The following is a 25,431-nucleotide window of genomic DNA, read 5'->3' as shown; positions in this document are numbered from 1 at the left end:
TACCAGAAAATTCCAGCCCAATGCCAGCCATTTTCTAGTGATCTCTTGATGGTTCTATATTCTTCGTATGCTACTAAGGTGCTGTTTGTTTTTTAGCCAGAAGCACTTCTGCAGCTTGTTTGTTTTCCAGAAGCACTTCTCACATTTTACCTCTTCCTCACCTGGGTCTTCGATGATGAAACACAAATGGGGCAACTTCAGATTGAGTGGTTTTTTTGCCAAATAAAAAGTGTCATTGAACACACTGAAAATTTGTATGGTATGGGGTGATTTTTCCTCTCTTTTTTTAATATGTGAAACATATAAACAATAAACACCCTCGTGTGAACAAGTCAATACTATTTCGGTTTTGAAGTGAACACGGTCAAACCAAGCAACGAACCAAACATTATGAATTAATATGGCATGTCCTCATTAGTCGTTTTACTCCAAGGCTTTCCTACCCCAACGTTGTTGTCTTACTCTCTATTTCTAGGATCACTTGATATCTAATCTAATCTAATCTAAATATTAATAAAAGACTACAAATAATGCCACATGGCATTCTCTCTTTCAATCCCATTACTTTTTTGTAATTTATGGTGTTGTGCCTCATGTATAGGGTTTTTTTTTTTCATTTCCATCATACTTTTCACCATTCCCAAGTTTTTCGTTTCGTTCTAAATTTTGTGAGTTAACGTACCACAACGTGCGTGTAGGGTTCAACATTTTTTCGTGTATTTTTTCCCGTTTGGCCCGTCGCAACACATCAATATTTCTCCATTTGACAAGTCCGTCGCAAAGCGCGAGTCCTGGATTGATTTGGTTATTTTTTCTATGTTTAACGTTTCGGTTTAATTTCTCTGCAACGAGTGTGCGTGATGCAAAGATTTTACGTCTGCTTTTCGCTTGGCTTTATTTTTTTCCGTTTTATTTATTTTGTTTTTACGAGCTTTTCCGATGTTAGTGATCGCTGATAGTAGTATAGAATTGGTACTACTTGACATAGTTTTACGTCAACCGCTGCAACGCATGGGCTTAACACTAGTTTCCATAATAATGTTTTTATATCTTTCATTTTGATTGATCTTTCTATATTAGTTCATCATAACTTTTCGTTTCTCTCATTCAAGCCATTTGACTAGTGCATCAAACCAAGTATCAATCCTACAAATGCTTTGGCCTACCTCCTAAGATATCGTCAACAATGTTGAGGAACTTGTCGTTGCTTGTGGAATATAATGTTCATGTGTGTTGTGGACTTATAAAGGCCGATAACCCAAATGAGTTCATTCATGAACACAAACACGACACGATTATAGGCGGGTGTTGATATTGATGCAGAAACGGAACTTACAGAAGCAATCAAATGGCTCAATAACTCAGCGACTTAAATCAAAAGCTTTACAGGAGACTATTCTACAAACAATGCTTGATGAGGTTGTTGGACTTATTTTTGGAAGTGAGGAACCTAGTACAATAATGAAAAATAGATACAAAAAAACACATACTTCATATTTTGTTGCCTGTAAATATAAACAAATATTGTCAAGTACATTCCAAGGTTATTACACAGCAAATGACAGGAACATGTTTATTTCATAACAAAATTATTCCATATATAAATTATGCTTTTTTGTGCATTATGACTTGTATCCCATGCTTGGGGAATTTTTAAAAAAAAAACTTGATTTTCCACTTTCAACCTTAAAGTTTTATCTTTTACATTTTAATCCATTACTTGATTTTCCACTTTCAACCTTAAAATTTTATCTTTTACATTTTAACCCATTTGAAATTTTTACTTTTAACTCAAACCTTTTCATCTTTTGTAATTTACCACAACACTTTATTATTTACATCTTTCGTCCTCCGTACTTTTTATCTTTCGCAAGTTTTTCGTTTTACGTTTCGGTCTAAATTTTGCGAGTTAACTTGTCGTAGCGTGCATGTGAGATTCAACGTTTTTGCTCTATTTCTCCATTTGATAGACCCGTCGCAACACGTCCATTTTTTCCCTTTTGAAAACTTCGCCGCCCAAACTTCGCCGCAACGGGCGGGTCCTAGATCGACTAAGTTATTATTTTCTACGTTTTACGTTTCTGGTTAATTTCTTCACATTAACACACTGTAACGGGTGTGCGTGGTTCAACGATTTTGTCTCGTTTTCATTCAGTGTATTTTTTACCATTTTATCTATTTTATTTTTACGATGTTGAGAGTTGATGTCATTGTGGCATTGGTGCTACTTGGCACAGTTTTACGAACGTTTTTAACCTATTAAATTTTTTACTAATATTTTGTTTCGGTAGGGATACTTCCTTTACTTAAAAACTATTTTTTACGTGCATATTTTATGTATGAGTATGTATAAATATGATTTCTTCTGCATTCCGACGTAAACTTTTTTTTATAGACGAGTCAGGTCAAATATAATACGTTTTCGTTTAAAGAAACCATTTTACGTGCATATCTGTATGTACGTTTCGTATAAATTCATGTTATTGTTTGATATGAATTCCATTTACATTACCTCTGATCCAATGACAATGCTGATACGGGTTGCATTGAGTTCAACTGGAAACGTCGAAATATGTGTTTTCATATGGTTAATGCATCATATAACGTTTAGACTAATCCATTCAATGTATACAATGTACCCGCGCCGCAACACGGGTGGGTCTTAACCCCAGTTTATATTAAGAACCAACCACACATAACACACTTCTACATAGCTCATTAATGATTTGATGAGATAGCGAGGTATGCGGTTATGTAACTGCCATACATTACGTGGTTCTCACAGTTCTAAACGTATTCTTGGTTATGAAATGAACATCCCTCTATATGGACATCTTACATATAAGCAAGCATACCCCAAACGACTATTCGTGACTTTTTCTTTCAACTATAGTACCAATTAAAAACACAATCGCAATCAATCCTTCGATGTGTTGTGTCTATACAAAGGTGCGTATAACAAATTACAGTTCTGCATATTAAGAGAAAAAGCTAAAATGATATAACAAACTTTCAAATAAAACATCAGTTGCATATCTAAGTTCTAGATTTCCAATCATAACTTATAGTGGCGGAGGTCGTCTGAAGAGCTCGGACTTAATCCTTCACCGTCTTATGGCTTAACTAATCATATATTTCTGTAAACTTTTACAAAACCATAACAATATCATGTTCAAAGCTTGTCCCATTCGAGCCAAAGACCCATCGGTAAAACTCACCGAGCCAGCTCATTCGTGAGTCACCCACCACTCAGCAGGATCGCTAAAGGATGACATTCCTTAAAGTTTATACATTCCGCCTGCCAGCAGATCGCAAAGTCCCAATGTACAGAGCCGGTCAAATTGTCCAACCAGTGGGAAAGTACAAGAAAACGACCACATTAGATATCCATGAGTTCACGAACCCTCTAGTTCCGCCCATAGGCTAACAACTTTTAGGGAACCATGAACATACTTTATCATAATTTATAGTTCCAGCGAGGCCACTAACGTACCTAAAACTTCAAGCCACAGAATTCTAGGGATACCGAATACGATTAAATGCAAACAGAGCTTATTTTACAAGGAATACAGACACTAATAATTTAACAAAGTCATGTTAGACGGTATCCACAAACGAATTACCGGTCCTACCCAAACGGATTACCACCAACTGAAGCCACAGGACCCTGAGCTTGAATATTCCTATAAAATGAACCAAACGATAAGGCAATATGAAATACAACTATAGCGTTAAACTATATGTGTGTGTAGAATAAAGTACTATATGAGAGGGACTTACGGAATCTGCATGCTTGGTGCTTGCCCTGTCATGAATACTAAGGCCTCTGCGTAATCATATTATTGTATCGTTAAGAGTTAATTGCCTGGATAGGCCTTGTGGTTTGTCATTTTTTCACGTTTCGTCCCTACCTTTTTAAATTTACATCTATGTTCCCTATGTAAACTCACTTGTTACTTGGATGGTCCCTTGGTTGGATGGAAGTTAGTTTTTCAAGTTAAGTTAGTGTGAAAAGACTAAATTACCCTTACTACTAAGCATGGTTGTAAAACAAGGTTTCCAAGGCCGAGTACTCCCCGAGTAGTCGCTACAAGGTAGGCTGCCGAGGCGACTTTCTTTGACTCCGCCTAATTACTCGAAATCGGTCAAACGCGGTCAACCTCGGCCAAAATCGTATCTAGTAGGTCAACTCGGGCTGAGTTTGACTTAAAAAAATAATAAAACATAATTTCTATACCTATCATATTAAAGAATTAATATCATTTTCACGTATTTTGTTCTAGATATTAGTAAATTTATGTTATTTGACATATGCATAATTTCCAAAAACTAATTTCTTTATAATTTAACATGTCCGAGTACTCCCCGAGTACTCTCCGCCTAGACCGAGTACTCTTAACTCCCTGGTCAACCGACTAGGGAGCGCCTAACGACTTTTGCAACCATACTAAGGTGGGGACTATTATATATATAAGTGGGCCCCACACATATATATTTAATAATTATTTAATTTAATTTTTTTATCATTAAGGGCAATTTCGTCATTCAACATGGACTTAACTGAGTAAACTAATGACCATCCACTTAGGGGACTATCCGGGTAACCAACGATCAAACCACATGGAACATAGATGTAATTTTAAAAAGGTGGGGACTAAAGGTGAAAAAATGACAAACCACAGGGACTATCTAGGCAATTAACTCTATCGTTAATAAAACAAGTTCATTTATTTGTATGTTCTTTGAGATCTTACCTTGTGAATTACCAGGAGCAAATGGTATTGCTGCACTATCAGGAAACCAAGGTGTCGGCAAAGCAGATTGCATAGAGCTCATGTCAAAGAACTGCAGTTCAAAATACAACAGATCAATTTATGACATTTATACCCTCACTTTAAAACTTGCATTAGAATATGAAAATTTGTAGTGCGAGGAGAAAGAGAAGGGTATAATGGTCATATTATAAATTGTATATAATCAAATGAGCAAATATGAAATTTCAAGTATTTTGAATGGTTATATTTGATACTAATTTTTACACAGAATTTACCATGTTGCTAGATTCATAATCCGTATCGCTAGGAAAATCGAACGGATTGTGAGATTTTGTATTAGGCCCATGTGATTGTGCTCCGTCCTGAAATTATACATAATAAAACTAACATTAATAAGAGTACATCAAACTAGACGGCTAATAAGCCTGAACAAATAAAAAATAAAAGGTAAATAAGTAAAAAAAAAGTTGTCCTATACCAGGACCGGGATTTCAGTTGAAGAGTCAAACGGTCCAATCGCATGCGGTGTTGTGCTAACAAAAGGAGTAGATCTAGCATCCAAATCAGCTTCTTTCACCTTATAATTATGTAATTCATACAACAAATTCAAAAAATAGTTGCTTGTATTTGTATTTTGAGTTAATTACTGTTTTCGTCCCTGTGGTTTGTCAAAAATCACTATTTCAGTCCATTAGTTTAAAAATTACGATTTCAGTCCCTGTGGTTTCACTTTCGTAATCATTTCAGTCCCTGTGGTTTCACTTTCGTAACCATTTCAACCCATTATTCTGTTAAGTACAGGGACTGAAATGGTTACGAAAGTGAAACCACAGGGACTGAAATCGCAATTTTTAAACTAACGGACTGAAATAGTGATTTTTGACAAACCACAGGGATGAAAACAGTAATTAACTCTTGTATTTTAAACAATGTAACCGTTATCTGTAACTAATACCTCTGATATTCCCCATGCCAAAAATGGATCAGCAAGTAAGGGATCTTGTACAGGAACTTGTTCACCACTCTTTGTATAAACGCTCTCGAACGGTGTCGTAGATTCTTCAAACGAGCTCCATGACTGCTAATAAATTTAGGGTTAAACAAACATCGTACACAAATATATTGCAAAGACAAAGATATAACATACCTGATTATGATTACGAATATTATTCTGTACATTTACTGGAGCCGCAATATCATGAACACTAATATCTTGCTGACTAGGCTGTGCATGCCAAGGCATGTCAAAGGTAGCCCACGCATCGTTTTTCTGAGTGATCATATCCGTGGATTTATCGTTTAATGTTTCAGTCGGCTGCTTATCGGGTATAACGGTAAATAAATCCATATTAGGTTCAAAAGCTTTGAACTCCTGATTCACGCTCAAAGTCGGTGCAACAGAAGATGTAGCCAATAACTCAAATAGATCCAAACCACTAAACTTTTCGGGTTCGGCGGAAGGTGCTGATGTGGCGGGTTCAGGTGGATTCGGTGCACCAAAAAGGTCCAGACCACCAAACTTTTCGGGTTCTGCAGAAGGTGCTGATGTGGCGGATTGAGGTGGATCTGGTGCAGTAAAAAGGTCCAGACCACCAAACTTTTCGGGTTCGGCAGACGGTGCTGATGTGGCGGATTGAGGTGCATTCGGTGCACTAAAAAGGTCAAGACCGCCGTACTTTTCGGGTTCGGCAGACGGTGCTGATGTGGCGGATTGAGGTGGATCTGGTGCAGTAAAAAGGTCCAGACCACCAAACTTTTCGGGTTCGGCAGACGGTGCTGATGTGGCGGATTGAGGTGCATTCGGTGCACTAAAAAGGTCGAGACCGCCGTACTTTTCGGGTTCGGCAGACGGTGCTGATGCGGCGGATTGAGGTGCATTCGGCGCACTAAAAAGGTCGAGACCGCCGTACTTTTCGGGTTCAGCAGAAGGTGCTGATGTGGCAGATTGAGGTGCATTCGACGCACTAAAAAGGTCCAAACCATCAAACTTTTCAGATCCTGACGAGTGTGACAATGCAAAAGAGGGAGGTGGTTGTGAATTAGATCTCGATAAATCACCCCCGCTAGTCACTGAATAATCTGAAACTCTAGCGTTAACCGCCTCCTTTGCAAACCGGTCTTCCTGCACATGATCACTTAATCGACTTGTACTAGGAAACCGGAACATTCCTCTGTCGGATCCAGGTTTTTTCGTGAGTACAGGTGCTTGTTTTCCGTAACGACGCTCTTCGTATTGATAATCATATGGCGGACTTTGAGAGTAAGAATGATACGAACTAGCCCGTCTTGTTTCATCCTCAAAATTTCTATGATTCTGAAAAAACGATTACCAAATTTAACATGTTAAATATTGATATTAATAAACAACTAGTGGAATTTCTTCGCGTGATGCAATGAGAATTCGGTTTTCGTAGGGCATTTGTTAAGAACGATTCAAGATGTCAATCTCAAAATAAAACTATGTTTTTTCAGTCGCGCGTTGCAGCGAAACGGAGCAAATGATAATGTAAAACAAACGTTATTTGAAAATGTAGTATGCTGTTTAGAAAGCCAAACCGTTAGAATCAGTTCAGTTTATCATCGTATCATTTTACGATAGCAAATAAATACTTTATTTTTGAATATAAATTCGTTTTTAAATTTTAATAAAACTTATACTAATCGAGGGTAAAAATTAAGCTCAACTACGTACTTAAGTTTTAGAAAAAAAAAATCAACGAACATAAGTTATTAAAGAAATATCAAATTAATTGATAAAGTAAAGATAGATTTAAAAAAAGAAAAAAATATTATAAAAAACAAAATAAATGATAAAGGAAATGTGGTTTTAGAAAAGGAAAAAATAAAAATACGTTAAAAGCTAAAAGTAAATATAAAAAAAGTTAAAATATGTTAAAAGTTAAAAGTAAATATTAAAAAGATATATAAAATATAATAAAATATTAAAAAGCTATATATTATTTTAAAATTGAAATTACTATTCATGATGATTCGAAAACTATATATAAAATTTTGTAGAGTTTGAGAGTAAGAATCTTTTAAAAAAATGTTAAATATTAATAAACGGATACACTACCAGCATATCTCTAGGAGGTTTTCCAGACGTCTTTGAAGCGAAAAAATTCTTATCCACATATACACTCTTTATGAAATCTCGAACTTTGTCTACATTGCTGTCATGGAGAACATGCATAAGAAAATCTATTTTTAGTACTTTCAATTCAAACAATGAATGCAACGATTTGATAGTGTATCACCTGTTATCCGGAAGTCTCTGTTCGCGTGGATCCCAATCTCTAAGAAATGTTTCTCTTGCACGCTGTAGAGGTAGACATCTTGTGAGATAATAAACAAATTCCGACTCGTAAAAGAAAATTAGGTGGTATTTGTACCTGATTACCGCCTTCTTGAAGGGCTTCAACTTCTTGTGAAGTAAATTTAGACATTGATACGGATTTAACACGGTGAGTAAACTCACGGCTGCAAATTGCATTAACAAAACTTAAATATGATGTTATATGATGAGTGGTGGTGTTTAACTCTCTGCCGACCTTAGAAGATCTTAGAAGTGGCTGGGCCAAGTCTGCACCAAGAAGAGCTCGCGCAGACGTTTTTTAATGAAACGTCTTCGAAAAAACAAACAGTCTGCGCGTGGTCTGCGCGGCGCAGACAGAAGAGTTTGCGCAGAACTTTTCAGAAAAAACAAACAGCACCTTAGCTTAGGTTAGACTAGTTTAGAGATTCTTCATACTTTCTCTATGTCTAGTTATAATTGTTTTTTTACTCAATTATTCTCATTCATATGTGCCCTAAGTCGATAATGACAGTTAACAAAAACGGAGAGATGCTAGAAAAAGTAGAACTTAACTGATCAATTGTTAAAACTTAGAATGTAACTCGGAAGTTGCAAACAGTCATGGGCAAATATAACATTGAATAAAGAACTTCAACGGAGTAGAAAAACTCACTGTATCCCACTACATGTCATGCAGACAAACGTCCAGAAATTCGTGCACACATATTGAGGTCCCTGGAAATCGATGTTCAAAAGCAAAATATAAGGAACAGTGCAAATCAAAAAAAACAATAGTATAGCCAAAACAAACAAATCAACAATTATCATCGACTATGATTTACATATAGCATGGTGTTACATATATGTGTGGGCCCTCGGGTGGCAAAAGTGAAAGTGCACTAATTTTAACGTGATTTTACTAATTTCGTGAAAATAACGTTAAAAAGCAAGGGACGGTTAATCATGCATCATGTGGTGGCGTTGATAGCCGAAAGACAAGAGGGTCATCATCATCATACTCAGTAAATCCCACCAATAGCAAAGCTAAGGTAGGGTCTGAGGAGGGTAAGATGTAGACAGCCTTACCTTTACCCTGTAGGAATAGAGACGCTGCTTCCAGTGAGACCCCCGGCTCGATAGTAGTTTTGCATCAAGCCTTAGACATAAGGCACATAACACTCAGAAGCAATTAAGACAAAGGGGGTACATGCACTAATCGGCATTTGTCTCAATTGCTGAGTGTTATGTGCCTTATGTCCAAAGCTCGATGCAAAACTACTATGGAGCCAGGGGTCTCACTGGAAGCAGTCTCTCTATTCCTACGGGGTAGAGGTAAGATTGTCTGCATCTTACCTTCCTTAAACCGTACCTTAGCTTTGCTATTAGTGGGATTTACCGAGTATGATGAAGAACAATTATCATTGTTAACCCTTAAGAACTTCCCATGACATGAAGCCACTATGATTTACATATAGCATGGTGTTAATAGATACAAGATATAAACATATTGTGGTTCATACATAGAAACACAGTAGTGTTAGTTACTGTAACATTGATAAATGACATGAGTGAAAACCTAATAAAAGTGGAATAATAATAATAATAAAAGGATGCATACCAAAGAGTTGCAGTTGATGCATCTTCGATTGGGGGGAAGCTTCATTAAACCCCTAATAATCTTTTCATTTCGCTCCTCTTCCCTCCTGCTGCTGCTCATCCTTAAATATAAATTAAATACACAACTGAATCTAGGGTTTAGGGTTTTCAAACAGCTAACAAGAAGAGATTGATTGATTGATTGATGGATGGATGGATGGATGGAGGGAGTGAGCCCTAACTCTGTTCCACAAGCTCAGCTCAACGACAACAAATGGTGCTTCAATTTTTGCTTTTTAGATCAATTATCTATACTATATTATAATGCATGAGGGAGGGATTCCCAAAAGTTAAGAACTTCTCCCCCTCTTATTTATAGAATGACCCTTAAAATGAGGGTAGTTTGGTCTTTTAAACACTATTTATTTTTTAGCCCATAAACTTATTACACTTAAATCCCTTAGATTTTAACAAAATTATAGATAATTAGTTACACTTTTCCCCCTCCACAACAAACTTATAATTCTTTTACGTATTCTTATCATATCTTATAAAATATAATGTTTTAAAAAAATCCAAAGGCACCATGACGATCTACTCATTTTTGTCGACGTTTCGATAATTGTCTTGTTCAGTATCGGCGTGCGGATTAAAAGGTACAAATAAATGATGTCTTAGCGTACAAGTAATTAAAGACCAACGTAATTGGTCATTATCATAAAATGTTTAATAGTTACAGAATGTCAAAATGTCAAGTGATTAAATACTGTCAATGCCACAAAATGTTTAATAACTTTTTGGATTTAAAGTATAAACACAACCTAAAACGAGAATAAAGTAGTCTTTTAAATAATAATTACATTTTAATCACGCATATTAATTACGTTTTAATCCTTCAACTTTGACCAACTAAATCTTCAATAATTAGTTAGTAGTTACATTTCCCTTTTAAATAGGTTAAAGGTACAAATGTTAAAGTGTAATATACAACTAAACAAAGCAACGAAACTCTCCAAAGGTTGACTAGATATTTTTAAGCTTTAATTTTAAAATGTGAATTCCCAAATATAGCTCCTGCCCGCTTTAATCTTCTACTCAGCCATCCAGAGTTTTTCATCTAGATCTATAATTTGTTCTCTCTTTCTCTCTCTCGAGATCTTCATCCATCATCTATCGTAGCTTCCGGTGTTTAAACACTTCTCAATCACCAGGTTTGCATATTCATTTTTAGTTTCTTTTTTTACCTTTTCGTTTTCTGCAGTGGTTACTTGGAAACCCAAGTTTGTTTTCATGGCCTAATTCTTCTGGTTCTCCTATAATTAGGTTGGAAACACCAAAATCAAGGAAGGGTTAGTTTAATTTTGTGTTCTGATATCCATGTCTGATAGTATAGCTTTACTTAATTGGTTATCTTTTTTTGGGGATTTTTACGCAGGTTACAATTAGGGCTAAAAATCTATGTGCAGCTTCTAAAATCATACCTCCCAGGGCGCTTCATGCTTGAAAATCATACTATACAAATTGAGGTTTTCCCTTTGATTTGATTTATAAGTGTTTTAGTTTAATTGTTTTTTGAATTTAGGTTTTTAGGTTTTCTAGGTTAAATCTGACCATGTATTTTTAACATCATTGGTTGAGCAAATGATGCTACTTTTTTGTTTGGTCTATGAAATTGACTTGATTTTTTTAGTATAGTTTGTAATACGTTTTGTTAAACATGAATACGTGTCAGTGCTGGGTTGTAATCTATGACCGCTAATCATATGGCTTGGAAATGATCAACTAACCCCAAGGTACTCCTTCTGCACACACATCCACACATATCTCCATATGATAATATCTATCTATATATCTATCTATCACTTGTTTGCTTTTTTTATTTTGGATATGATTGGGGATTTGAAATGCTTAGTGCCAACATTACTAAGTGAATACCATGGTACAAGGTCAAGATTGTATACTTCCAATAGGCATTACATCAGAAAATGTTGCACACCGGTTCAATATAACAATGCGTGAACAAGATTAGGCTTCCGTAAGTTTAACTAAACTTGATCAGTAGCATTTGTATGTATGAATCATTTATAAAAAAATCAATGGCGTTGGTACTAATCCAATTTTTGCTTTTAATGTTGAGAAGATTTTTGTTATTAAAGAAATAATAATATTAAGGAACAAAAATTTGTCTCATGTTACCAAAGGATGTTATGCAATACCATAAAGTGATAATTTAATGTTTTGTTATTTTATAGTTTTCCTCTAGAATTGATTGCAAAGTTGAGGTAAGAATGCCTTGTGATGCAAAACCATAAAGTGAGTTCAAACATTATGTTTCATATATTGTTAAACGTATACTAAAATCACCTTAATCCAATTAACATAAATGCATATGAGATAACTAGCCTATGGATCTGTAATTGTAACTGCATATATCACTAGAAACATTTTGATTATTGTTATGCAGTCTTATCAAATGCCATTGGATCTGCAATTTGTTGTTCAAGAGTAACGGGTGGGTTAACTGACTGATTGTGACTTGATGGCGATTCTGGAAAGCTTTGAAGAAGCACCAGTGACCAGGCTCGCTACTGCATGTTCTCTTGTAGAACAAATTCATGATTTCCAAGGTTAGTTTTGTGGGGTGTAGGTACACTTGGTGTGTTTCAATATCATTTTTCAATCATTCAAGTTAAGCCGATTCAGTTTTATCTATATACTATGTTATAATGTATGGTGTGGATAATTGTGGTTAATTGGAGCAGGGCTGAGTTGACTGGGAGGATAATTAGGGAATCGACAGGGTGTTGTTCATGTTCAACAACGGAAAATAAGTTTTATATTTCAAGTAAATACAATATTTGTTCATTAGTACGACAATCAACCTTTAAATATATCATATATATCAAACTACGAGCCTAAATACATGTAAATAATAATCACCCTTTTTGTAATATATTATATGTATATAAAAATAAAATATATTATAAGTAAAATAATTCGAGCTAAGCCGAGCCAAGCTACCAAGCGAGCCAAACCGAGCCAATTTGGCTCGTCACGAGCCGAGCCGAGCTAGGCTCACTTTCTAACCGAGCCGAGCCGGCTCGGTTCACTTTCAAACCGAGCCATATCGAACGACCTTTTCCAGAGCTAAATCTGAGCGAGCTCCGAGCCGCGAACTTTTTGGACAGCCCTACTTCCGGTTATGAGGTTGGGGTTGGTTACTTAGTTTGTTCCTATCGCCGTGTTCTTGGTTGAATGAAGAGATTGTGCCTAGAGAAAAGCATGGGAAAGTTTTTTGTGAGTGGCAACAGGATTGTTGGGTTCCGGCTTACTACGCGTTGGCGATTCTTACAAGTTACGATGTCGTGGTCTGGTGCTGCAATGGTGGAAGCACATATTTATGTAATCAATGGGACTATAGCTCAGTGGTACTTCTCGAAAGACAATTCGAGGGTTAAACGAGCGTACGACGTTCTCTAAGGTATATTTTCTTGTTATTATTACATTTTTTAGGGTCTATACAGATGTTGTAAAGATAATAACTTGAGTAAACTTCTGTTTTGCTCCCTGTGGTTTGGTCACTTTAACGGTTTTGCCCCAAACCTTTAAAAATAGCCATTTTACTCCCTGATGTTTTAGTTTTGTTGCCAGTTTGCTCCCTGCGGGGAGCAAAATGGAAAAACAAACAATTTGGATGGAGTTAGAGGCGGGGAGCAAACTGGCCAAAAAACTGAAACATCAGGGAGTAAAATGACTATTTTTAAAGGTTTGGAGCAAAACCGTTAAAGTGACCAAACCACAGGGAGCAAAACGGAAGTTTACTCTAATAACTTTGTTCATTTATTGTATGATTTTTTCATAAACATGTTTGGCCTGTTCTCAGGAACAATATGTTTTTTAGGACTATTGATTGTTGTACGAATAACGTGTGGGGCAGTTGATACCGCAACAAACGAAGATACAAGTGGGTTAATCAACAACGATTTTAGATGCTGTGTCAATGCCCTTTTATAAGCATTTGAGGGTTTTAGTAAATTCACCATAAACTTTGCAGCTATAACTGGTGAAACTTGCTGTGTTGATTGACTTATGAACTTCTAAGACATAATCTTCTCTCAGCTGTTGTGGATATTTTTTCCATGTGTCGTTTGGTTACAATCATCGTTGTTCTTTGAGCAATCTATGCTATTGTGGTCAGCAGTTCCTTATAGCATTTTAAACTATTTAGCTAATTGTTCATGTAGATAAGTAGAAGAAACTGCTTTTCTTCATCTTTCATTACTATTCCAATTATTATTATGAGAGCCAGTAGTAAATAGTGATAATATGTTTGGATGAATCTATGTAATATTATCCTCAATTCACTAAATGGTTGTTCTTAATCAATTTCGTAGCTTATTTCACTTGTTAGCTTACATGGTTGTTTAGGAATTCTTATTTAAATTATTGAACTTCTAAACACATGTTAACTAATACCCATTTAATTGAAACCAGCATTAGTCGAGGTGTAAATTCTTGTAACATTCCTTCTTTGATGGTGTTTGTAGTAAGGATGACCTTGGTATGGGTACCAAAAATCGCTAATTATGCGTACCGGTACCAGTACCAAAAGTGTTAGGTACTGGTATTTGAAGGCAAAATTCGGTAAAATATTGGTATCAAACCGAACCGAAAGTACCGGTACTGAAAACACCAAAAGGTCGGTACCGAATTGGTATCGAAAATAATTTGCTACGGGAAATTTCGTACCGGTACCCAGTACCAAATGCTCATCCCTATTCTACAAAGTTTGTAGAATAGAAAAAGAATGAATATGTTTATATTCGGGCGAAGATTTGATGACTGCCGCCATTTGCTAGCAGTGGTAGTCCGCTACGATGAAGGATTCCGGTGCCACAAGTCGACAGTGATGGTCAAATTCAATCAAGGAAGTGGTTGTTAAAATGGGGGATGGAGTGCTTGGGGGTGATGACCGGTTTAAACCAAATTCGGTCAACGAGCAAACGTACTATACAATATATCAAGTGAGGACTGATATACTAACGGAAAACGAATGCCGTGTGGTAAATTGTCATTTCCGCCGCATCGCGCGGGTTTCCTACTAGTTATTATATAATAGTATACATCCACTTCCACCTATCCAAATTTGGCCCCTTAACTGATGCTATGCTCCCTGTCCACTCAATCAATGTCCACTTCATTTCCAAAACTATTGACTTAAGAACACTATAACCCCTCAAGTTATGAAGCATTGTGATTTAAGGTTTTTACTCTGAGCCGGGGGTCTAAGAGTTATGTGTTTATGTTCTGTTATGTGTCTTATGTCCAAGGTTTGATGCAAAACTACTATCGAGTCAGGGTCTTACTGGAAGCAGCCTCTCTATTCCGACGAGGTAGAGGTAAGATTGTCTATATCTTACCCTTCTTAGACCATACATTAGCTTTGTTATTGGTAGGATTTACTGAATTCGATGATGAAGATGATGATGAACTCTTAGACTATGAGGCAGGGGATTGGGAGCTAGGTGGCTTCAAGGGATGGTGTGACCCGCGCCCGCCTTTGAATCTCCCATACACCTTGGAGGCCTTAGACTATCCACTATGGTGACCAAATTGCACAAACGGTTGTCGCATGGCAAATAAGACAAAATTGTATGAAATTATTTTAATTAAATAATTGAAATTTATAGAGAACCAGGTTGGTATGACAACCAATGGTTGCAACCAACAACCAACATAATATTAATTCTTTATTCTTTTTTCTATTATTTAACTTCTATTTCTTTATGATAAAGAATAATTACAATCATATTTATATAATAAAATATTAGTTTAAGTTGGGTTGTGATAGTGGGTGAAAAATTGGATTGGGTTGGGTTGTGTAGGTGGAAGAGAGAGAAATTAGTATTTTAATAAAAGATTGGGTTGGGTTGGGTTGGGTTGTGATAGTGGATAGTAGGGCCATGCCCCTGATCATTCCACTATTATTCCTCTCTAGTCTCTATCTCTCTCTGTCTTCTTTTATTTAATTTTTATTGTTTTAATTGTTTAAAATAGGGTTATTGGATTTTAATAATCCCAAGTTTCACATGTTGCCGATAATAATCTCAACTTTAAAAATTCACTCCAACGATCCTAACTTGTAAGAATTTGGCCTTCATTGATCCTTTTCCAATATATGTGCACTTAAATCATTTAAATGGTCTGCAGATCCACTTAAATCGTTTAAAGAGGCCAAATTCTTATATGTTAGAAACGGATTAATGGGGGCCAAATTCTTACAAGTTGAGATCGTTGAATGAAATTTTTATAGTTGAGATTATTATTAGCCAACAGGTGAACCTTAGGATTATTAAAATCCAATAACCCTTTAAAATAATATGTAAAAATATAATTTGGGAGTTAGAACCAGTTAAGAGTAGTGGCGGATCTAGCCCACGAATTCAGGGGTATCCCAAAAACAAAATATTGTGCAATCATCGATAATAAAAAAATACGATAATAGATAAAGGTAAACAGATACCTAATAGAGTTGTCATCTTCGTGTTTTCATAGCTTGAAATCATTCCATTACATTATCGTCTTTTACTTTATCAAAAGTTTCTTTTTTGACCGCATAAACCATTACATTGTTCAAATATTCTGGGCCCATTCGATTGCGTAAATCCGTCTTGACAAACTTCAATTTACAAAAACATCTTTCAACGATTGCGGTTACAATCGGTATAACCAAAGCTAGCTTTACCAATGTTTTAAAAACCGGTTTTTAAGTCATACCGGGTTGGGCTCTAAAATGGTTTAGCCGGATTGTATCGGGTGATTGAACCGGCTTACTAGTTAACCCTATGAATTCCTTAAAATACAAATTTATCTCAAAAAACAATCAAATCTCAACTTGAATTTATGTAACTGGTCATAGTTTTATCTAAAAACAACTATTTTTATTGTAAACTATTAAGCATTTTAAGAATATTTTTATTAGTTATAAACAATATTGCATTGTACGAGGTGAGTAACAGTTTCAACAACGATGAAATATTGGAATAGAAGACACTAGGTTAATTACCGGAAATATGGAAGATCCATATTACCTTAATATCGTATTTTATTAAAATTAAGAAATCAAATACTGAGATAATGCACACCGGTTCAACGGTTTGAACCGGTAGAACCGGATTTACCGCCGGTACATAAGACATATCGTATTCGGGTTTTACCGGTCTTTATCGTACCGGTTGCGTGTCCAATATCCGGTTTAACCGGTATAACTGGCCAGTTCGTACCGGTATTTAAAACATTGAGCTTTACTATCCGATAAACAAAGGACAAGAACTACGTTTGGGGTTAATTAGTATACAAGTTTTATCATTTGGGCTTTAATTATTATACAAGTTTTACCATTTGGGCTTAATTATTATATAAGTTTGGGGTTGTAAAAAGTAGGGCTTGTAAAAATTTGGGATTTTATTAATGGTCAAGTATCTTTTTTTTTTTTTTTTTTTTTTTTGTCGGGAGTATCCTCATATTTGTTCAGGGGTATTCTTTGTATAAAATAAAAAATTACACTACGAAGACGGGGTTGAGCCGTAGCCCATGCTACCCCTACCATCACATTACCTCCGCCCCTAGGTAAGAGTAACATGTGCTTTGGGATAAAAGTCTGAGATTAGAAGAGATGCTGATGTGACACTAAGCTAGCAGTTTGACACCTAGAAGTTACAAAAAGTATAATGGATGGCCTTATAGGTACTTTGATAGCTCCAAGTTACATCTAAGTGAGATTTAATGTGCTTGTGCGAAAAAAAAAAAAAAAAAAAACTTTGATTAAACTTGAGTTTGGTTCATCAAAAAATCGAGTTTTATTCACGAACTAAAATAGCTTGAGTATGTTCATTAGACCTTACTTTACAAGCTTGATGACTTAAAAGTATGTGTTAGAAGTGGTGTTCTATAAATAGCTTGAGTAAAGTCATTAGACCTTACTTTACAACCTTAGTTTTCTTTTCTTTTTTTTTTTTTTACTACAAGTTAATAGTTGGCGCAATGGATCAGATGGTCTTAAGCAAACCTTACAAAATGGTGAAAATCAGGATACATTCTTCGATGCTTACCTCCTGTCTTTGTTGGTGGACCGAACGACTGTCACTTTGGTTAGAACTGTGAGAGTGATAAAAACGAGTTTGATTAAAAACTCAAAACATGTATTGTTAATGTGTTTGATAAAACAAGTTCAATTAGAACTCTACTCATAAGATAGGTAGTAAAGGTGTAAAACACTAAACAAATAAATTCCGCCATGTAAATACGACTTAAAACTTAAGATTATATAATAATAATCCAATTTTCAGTTTGTTCCAATAGATCACCCATAAGTCACAATTTTTTTAACTATGAAAACCCCTCAGCCATTGTTGTGAATTGTTTTTATATATATGTGAACTTTTTAAAATTAACTTTAATGAAAATATATATTATTTTTTTACTATTTAGTGATTATATTTTCATCAAGTTGACTTAAATGAAACAACTATGAAACTTAGTTATTATTTTGTAAAATATTTCTTCACAATACGTCCTTTAAGCAAAACTAAAAATAAATAATCACTAAATAAGAACCAAGTTTCATATATTCCACTAAGTTCGCATATTTAAAAAAAAAGTGAATTTGAAGGATTGTCCTTTATCTTTATACTCATTTTCAGGCGTTGTCCTTTATGTTCAAAATTGATGAGTTTTGTCCTTTATGTTTTTATATCGTACACGTTTTGTCCTTTAGGCCTAACCCAGTTAGTTTTTTCAATTAAATTTGGTTATATACTTTGCATATGAGGGCATTTTTGTCAATCGAAAGGTAAGTTCAACGGCAGATTTACAGCTCAAAGCTTCTGCAACCTTTGAATAGACAAAAATGTCCTCATGTGCAAAGCACATGACCAAATTTAACTGAAAAAACTAACTGAGTTAGGGCTAAAGGACAAAACGTGTATGATATGAAAACATAAAGGACAAAACTAATCAATTTTAAACATAAAGGACAACGCCTGAAAATGAGTATAAAGATAAAGGACAATTCTTGAAATTCACTCCTTAAAAAAATATACAACATTTATAACAAATATCACAACAATGAAACAATATAAAACTTGAGTGTTTTTTAGGATTTATGCATGTTACGGTTAATTATGTCGAAAATTGATATTTGTCAAAGGAATGGAAACTAAAATCCCAAAGAATTAAAATGTCATGCATTTGGTTCATATGATCAAGACATGGCAATGGGTAGGTCCAACATCAAACCTAAGAGATATACAAGATTATTGAAAGGATTCAACTTTGTTGTTAAATCCCATAAAAGTCATAATTCTACTTGATCCTACTTGCTATGTTGTTACCCTGAGGGCACATCTAAGTACCCACCAAAGAGATTCACATGCAGAAATATTGTTTCCAAGTCCCCGTGCTTTGAGTGGCTTCGCTGTTTATCGATCATGGATCCAAGTCTGTGTGCTTAGAGTCGACACATTTGTGTTTCCGGTGTCGAAAATAGATAAATTGAGTTAGAATCTAGGAAAATGTTAAAGGATCAAAAGTCTTGTGAAAATACAAGGTTTCATGTATGTAATAAATAGAGCATGATGTTGAAATGCATAATTAAACAGGAAAGAGTAAATTACAAAAATCGTCCTTTACGTTGACACCAGATTGCAAAGTATATCCTTTATCTTCAAAAAGTACAAAAACGTACTCGATGTTGGCAAACCCTTGCACGTTATGTCCTTGGTCAGATTTAACCATGAAAGCTAACTGAGTTAGAGCTAAAGGACATAGTGTGCAAGGGTTTTGTAAACATCAAGTACGTTTTTTGTACTTTTTGAAGGTAAGGGCTATACTTTGCAATCTGGTATCAACATAAATGACGATTTTTGTAATTTACGCAACAGGAAATAAAAAATAATACGTTCAAGGATACAAAAGTATCAAGCATTATGCACCCACTTGCTTCCACTACCCATGGAAGGTTTGGTTGTATTTTTGACCACTCCATGCTACTCACAAGTATGCTACAAAAATGCACAATCATAATATGTTTTTAATATTATATTATAATCAACAAGTAAATACAAATATAATCCAAAAATGCTGTTTTTTGATAAACACTTACCTTGCAACATAAGTAGCATTTCCAACAAGAGCAAAGACGAACATTAGCGGATTCAAACCCTACAAACGTATGAGAAAAGAACACAATTGAAACGTTAATTCCAGTATGTACATATGCAATCGTTCTATGCATGTTTGAATTGTAGTCAAAGGTGCAGATTCAATAATAAAAAGATGTCCTTTCCCGTATAACAAACATGAAGATGACGGATTTGTGCTTACCTGAACATGTCCCCTTCTGAACTGCAAAAAAATGAGACGATCCAAAAACAAACATGTTAGCAAGGTACTTTTTTCCAAATTACTCATGCTGAGTACTTTTTATATAATTATACGACGTAGATTCTTACGTTTAACAAAATTTGTGGAAGACGTCCACCCATGTAAATGGCTGCCATTCCCCAACCAAGGAAGGTTCCGATCCCAATACTATCTATTCCCTCACTACCTTCCACTAAACTTCCACTTGCCTGCAATTGATGCATATGGTCAAATAGTCAAATAAATTATAACTGGTCAAATAGTTAGCAGAATTTATAATTGGTCAAATAGTCAGAAGAAATTATTATTGGTCAAATAGTCATATTTCTATTGACTGAAGTCAATAAATCACTGTTTCTTTACCTGTAAAAGCTTTCTTCCCACTTGCAAGACAATTCCGTTATTTATTTTTACTGAATCTGCATTGAGGTAACTGTTTCTTTCAAGTTTGAGATTACGTGCGCAGAGAAAAATTGTCAAAGTAAAAACCTGAATCACGGAAGTATCAATGCTTCAGTAACGGTTTAAAGTTTTACATCTAGAAAGTCTGCATACTGTTATATATGAGTATATGACTCACCACACATAACATATTCTTAGTCTCGGAAGCAGGAGATGATTGTCTCGACGCGTGTCCACCAAGCAATGGTTCTTGAATAATATCCTGATCACATTTATTGGTATTTGTTCTTTGTGAATGGAGGAAACTCCCTGTACGATTGTGACTTCTAGATAGAGATCGAGCAGAACTGTACCATAAAACACAAGATAAAAAAATAAGATATATCATATATGTAACGGCCGGCACTGAGAATTCATGTACCCTGTTCGAGCTCGAAAAAGCGTGCCCTTACGAAAAAACGTGCCGTTAGGCCTTAACGAAATTGGGTATTGGGCTCACTAAAGGTCTAAACCTAATGCCTATGGGCTAATAACTAATCTAAACCATAAAAATAGTTTTGTAAGTGGGCCTATGTTGATGTTTGTATGGGTATACCCTGTTAATTTATTTTCGAGTTAAATGTCACTTTAGTCCCTGTGGTTTGGGTTATTTTGCCAGTTTAGTCCAAAGGTTTGAAACGTTGCCATTTTAGTTCAAGAAGTTTCAAGCGTTGCCGTTTTAGTCCACTGGGTTAACTCCGTCCATTTTTTCTGTTAGTTAGAAGGGTAATTTGATCATTTTATATGGTCGAATTGCCATTCTAGTTAACAGAATTACATATAAAATGACCGAAATGCCTTTCTAGTAAACAGAATAAAGGGATGAAGTTAACCCAGTGGACCAAAATGGCAACGTTTGAAACTATTTGGACTAAAATGGCAATGTTTCAAACCTTTGGACTAAACTGGCAAAATGGCCCAAACCACAGGGACTAAAATGGCATTTAACTCTTTATTTTTTTTACATATACATATCGGATGTTTTTTTTAAAATAACGTGCCCTTCAAAATACCAGGCCCTGGCCGCTGGTCCTCCCCGCCCACCCTCAGGGCCGGCCTGTAAGTGTGTGTGTAACTTAACAATATTCTTAAATAAAAATGGTAATACCTGTAGTATAATGTTTCAGAAGAACTATTATCATCAACTGATGGAATTGGCAAACTAGGAGTGATTTTCGATAGCATAGGAACCGTTGATTCTTCTACGCTAACACCATTTGCCAGCTGTTTCTTGTCTGCTGACTCAGTCTAGATAGCACAAATTGAGAGTAAAATATTAGCCGAATATCATGTGATCGTAGGATTTGATGATAACATTTTAAAAAATATTTATAAGTTTGAAGTGCAAAAAAATAAACTGATATAAATGTACCTTACAAATTTGTTTTTTAGATGTACCATGAGAGAAGTAACCATAGTAAATTGCTTGGACGGCAAGAGCTAAGGTAGTCAACAGGTACAGCTGCATGCCCGCCAAAAGTCAACAAATCGATCAAATTTTTTTTAGAGTTAATTACTGTTTTCGTCCCTCTGGTTTGTCAAAAATCACTATTTCAGTCCATTAGTTTAAAATTCGTGATTTCGGTCCCTGTGGTTTCACTTTCGTAACCATTTCAGTCCACCTCGTAACTATTTCAGTCCCTGTACTTAACAGAATAATGGATTGAAATGGTTACGAAAGTGAAACCACAGAGACTGAAATGGTTACGAAAGTGAAACCACAGGGACTGAAATCGCAAATTTTAAACTAATGGACTGAAATAGTGATTTTTGACAAACCACAGGGACGAAAACAGTAATTTACTCTTTTTTTTATCTAACTCAAACTTAAAATAGCAGAAAAAACTGGAGGATATCTTATGGGTTAGTGTTGCTTACCACGGCCATATAATATTGTGTTGGAAGCTGCAGAGTAAGAGAATAAGATAAATTAAATCAAATTACACAACAAACTCGAAAATCGACATTATTAAACAAAAACACAGCAGATTCAGTTTCATACATTAATTGAAAGAAATACATGATATTATAAATATTCATTATCTATAATATAAAATCAGACTTTCAAAGAGCAAAGTAATAGTATGGCTTTCGAGAACTGAGAAGAATTAGCAGGGCTTAAATGGGATAGAGACTCACCGTAGCTGGTTCTAACAAGCAACCAAACACGTTGAAAAGATCGCTGTCGAAGAGAAAAGAAGTAAATAAGAAAGAGCAGAAAATATAAAACATGAAGATATACAATGTTCGGGTGGCTATCCGTATCCATAGTTGTTAATGGCAAATAGCGACAAATAGAGATAGGGTACCTACCTATATGCTACATAGCGAATAGCGATAAACAGCGGGCAGCTGTTTTATAAATAGCGATATACTAGAAAAAGAAATTTAAAAAAATTATATGTATATTATATTAAAATACCCTGGTATATATGCTATTTTACATGTATATTTAACAAAAACCTAAAATCCAGTTATTTTATAGCTATATTTAATTGCTATTTATATTAAAAACAAAAAAAAATGTTATTGTTCTCGCTATCCATCGCTACAACCCTAATAGCGACACTAGACCTAAACGCTACTAGGGGTGTAAACAAGCCCAGAGGCTCGAGAGGTACTCGTGATCGGCTCGGTTAAAAGCTCGAACGAGCCGAGCCTTAACGAGCCCGAGCTCGAGCCTGAAATAGAGCTCGTTTTGTTATCGAGCCCGAGCTCGAGCCTGAAATACAGAGCTCGTTTAGGCTCGCGAGCCTAAACGATCCCATACAAAATTTTAATTTTTTTATATATAATATATTAATAATGATGATAACATTGATGAGCCGAGCTCGAGCCGAGCTTTGGCTCGTTTAAGCGATGTTGAAGTGAGCTCGAGCCAAGCTTTTAGCTCGTTTAAGGTTGTTCTCCAAATAGTTCGAGCCGAGTCGAGCCGAACTCGAGCTTTGGGTTTTACTCGCGAGCCGAGCTCGAGCTCAAAGAAGTAGGCTCGAACCGAGCCGAGCTCGAGCTCGAGCTTCAAAAAAACCTAACGAGCCGAGCTCGAGCCTGGTCGAGCTCGGGCTCGGCCCGGCTCGTTTACACCCCTAAACGCTACGTAGCGTGCTATAGCGATCGCTACAAGCGCTATTGACAACTATGTCCGTACCAAATTGTAACATCATGATATTATAAAACATCTACTGAAAGTTTTACATATCTTTAAGGATAAAGATATAAGTATTACCCGAGTATCCATGTGAAAAGAAAGCCCATAGCAAGCCCTTCCGAAGACTTCTCTTTGTAATTCGAAATGATCTGAGGTACCTCGGCCACACCCCAACTTAAAACACTAATTACCCCCAACAACAGTGAAATCCAATCCTTTCTAGTGCAAAGACAATAGCTCATGTAATTTCGAGCCCATTGCGAGCAATTTTGATTCGCAGGGCATATTGGCAGATTACTTCTGAAACGCCCCATGGCATCCAACAAGAAACTGTACCTATGCAATATATACCATCACATTATGTTATTATAAGAAGGCATATTCACACATTATCCCTTTCACAACATCTTATATAGTTACATCAAACTTCACTCAAAAGTTACTTTGAATGTACAAGGGTTAAGGCATAGTTGTCAATGGCGATCGTAGCGATCGCTATAGCATGCTACATAGCGTACAGGGGTTGTAGTGATAGATAGTGATAACAACAACAGTTTATTTTTTGTTTTTAATATAAATAGCAATAAAATATAGCTATAAAATATACACGTAAGATAGCATATATACCAGGGTTTTTTTATGTAATACACGTATAAAACTTTAAAAAAAAAATCTAGTGTATCGCTATTTATAAAATAGGCGGCCGCTATTTAGCATATAAGTAACTTATCGCTATTCGCCATTAACAACTATGGGCTAAGGACAACGGCACACCCCTAATGAATCTTTTGACACCCTGACAAGTATATGAGTCGTATGATAAAAGTATATATGACTCGTATATCTTTTTTTACATGAACTATACAGACACCTCGCCCAACAAAGAATATATTGGGTGTCAATATAGAAATAATGGATTTCATAATCCGTATTGTTAGTTGTTTGCCGGCAATGGTCCCAACTTTAAATATACCAATGATGGTCCCACCTTTTTATTGTAAACCAATGGACTTTTACTAAACCGAAAAGGACAAGGGGACGAAAAGAAATTAAAGTTCTGTTAATAAAAATTCATTGGTTTACAATATATGAAAAGGTGGAACACTGGTTATTTTTTAAGTTGGGACCGTTGTCGGCAACAACTAATAGTTGGGATTATTAAAATCAATTATTCTGTCAATATATCCAATTATAGGACCCTAAATAAGTGAAAGAGTACATCCATCCCCATCATCATGTAGTACTAGCATTGTTCAAAAGTGTAAATATTTGTTTACTTTGTTGATTGAATCAAAAAACTTTTGGCAATAATTTTGAGAAATATAATAATATTTAAAAATTGCTATGCTTTCAAAATAGATACATACATAGATAGATAATAAAATATTTAGGTTTTGTTAGTACAACCAAAACAAACAAGACCACAGAATCGCTGTAAAAGTAGAACACCGATAACTAACATGAATATACATACAATAATGTAAGTAGAAGAAGAAGAAGAAGACGAATGCGAATATATGATAAGAAATTAAGAAGAAGAAGAGTAAAAGCATACGTTGTTAATGGTGATTGCTCTAGAAGAGGATTTGCGACAATGAGGGAGACGATGAAGTACAACTTCCAAAGGATTTTACAGCTTTATGCCGCACCGTAGCGGGCTTTATATAAAGTATAAGCGGCCACATGCGGTGCTAGCCATTAGGGCGGCCCTACTACACCTAATACCAGTCCACGTCAAAGATCCAAAATAAATT

General features: G+C 35.5%; 2 protein-coding genes and 1 long non-coding RNA gene across 11 annotated transcripts; 1 reads left to right on the top strand and 2 right to left on the bottom strand.

Moving 5' to 3' along the window:
* Positions 1–2,893: 2,893 nt before the first annotated feature.
* Positions 2,894–9,991, bottom strand: LOC110938006 (probable ADP-ribosylation factor GTPase-activating protein AGD14). Of its 4 annotated transcripts, XM_035988805.1 has the most exons (13): positions 9,689–9,990; positions 8,744–8,805; positions 8,168–8,255; positions 8,033–8,094; positions 7,852–7,948; positions 6,479–7,089; positions 5,923–6,322; positions 5,731–5,853; positions 5,254–5,361; positions 5,051–5,137; positions 4,755–4,845; positions 3,781–3,826; positions 2,894–3,683 (listed from the first exon to the last, which is right to left on the bottom strand). In XM_035988805.1, the coding sequence occupies exons 1-13, from the start codon at positions 9,785–9,787 to the stop codon at positions 3,629–3,631; spliced, it is 1,929 nt and encodes a 642-aa protein (XP_035844698.1). In that variant the 5' UTR covers positions 9,788–9,990; the 3' UTR covers positions 2,894–3,628. The 4 variants fall into 4 exon arrangements, with proteins under 4 accessions (XP_035844698.1, XP_022036167.1, XP_035844696.1 ...); XM_022180475.2 differs by having other exon boundaries at positions 5,254–5,352; positions 5,923–7,089; positions 9,689–9,991; XM_035988803.1 differs by having other exon boundaries at positions 5,923–7,089.
* Positions 9,992–10,742: 751 nt separating this feature from the next.
* On the top strand, positions 10,743–13,969 carry LOC110935303. 5 transcript variants are annotated; one of them, XR_004890876.1, is made up of 6 exons: positions 10,743–10,877; positions 10,990–11,015; positions 11,102–11,192; positions 11,399–11,459; positions 12,131–13,147; positions 13,568–13,969. It is a non-coding gene; the product is annotated as an uncharacterized LOC110935303 (long non-coding RNA). The 5 variants fall into 5 exon arrangements; XR_004890875.1 differs by lacking the exon at positions 11,399–11,459; XR_004890874.1 differs by having other exon boundaries at positions 11,399–13,147.
* Positions 13,970–18,864: 4,895 nt separating this feature from the next.
* Positions 18,865–25,374, bottom strand: LOC110938008. 2 transcript variants are annotated; one of them, XM_022180476.2, is made up of 13 exons: positions 25,233–25,374; positions 23,756–24,013; positions 22,669–22,711; positions 22,408–22,434; positions 21,902–21,991; positions 21,638–21,777; positions 20,669–20,837; positions 20,452–20,577; positions 20,178–20,297; positions 20,050–20,070; positions 19,829–19,887; positions 19,637–19,727; positions 18,865–19,230 (listed from the first exon to the last, which is right to left on the bottom strand). In XM_022180476.2, exons 2-13 carry the CDS (start codon positions 23,989–23,991, stop codon positions 19,153–19,155), a joined length of 1,200 nt encoding a protein of 399 aa, XP_022036168.1. In that variant the 5' UTR covers positions 23,992–24,013; positions 25,233–25,374; the 3' UTR covers positions 18,865–19,152. The 2 variants fall into 2 exon arrangements, with proteins under 2 accessions (XP_022036168.1, XP_022036169.1); XM_022180477.2 differs by having other exon boundaries at positions 23,756–24,007.
* Positions 25,375–25,431: the final 57 nt, after the last annotated feature.

Source organism: Helianthus annuus, chromosome 4, assembly GCF_002127325.2.
Source record: "Helianthus annuus cultivar XRQ/B chromosome 4, HanXRQr2.0-SUNRISE, whole genome shotgun sequence".
NCBI lineage: Eukaryota > Viridiplantae > Streptophyta > Magnoliopsida > Asterales > Asteraceae > Helianthus > Helianthus annuus.
This window is presented reverse-complemented; position numbering and strand designations above follow the sequence as displayed.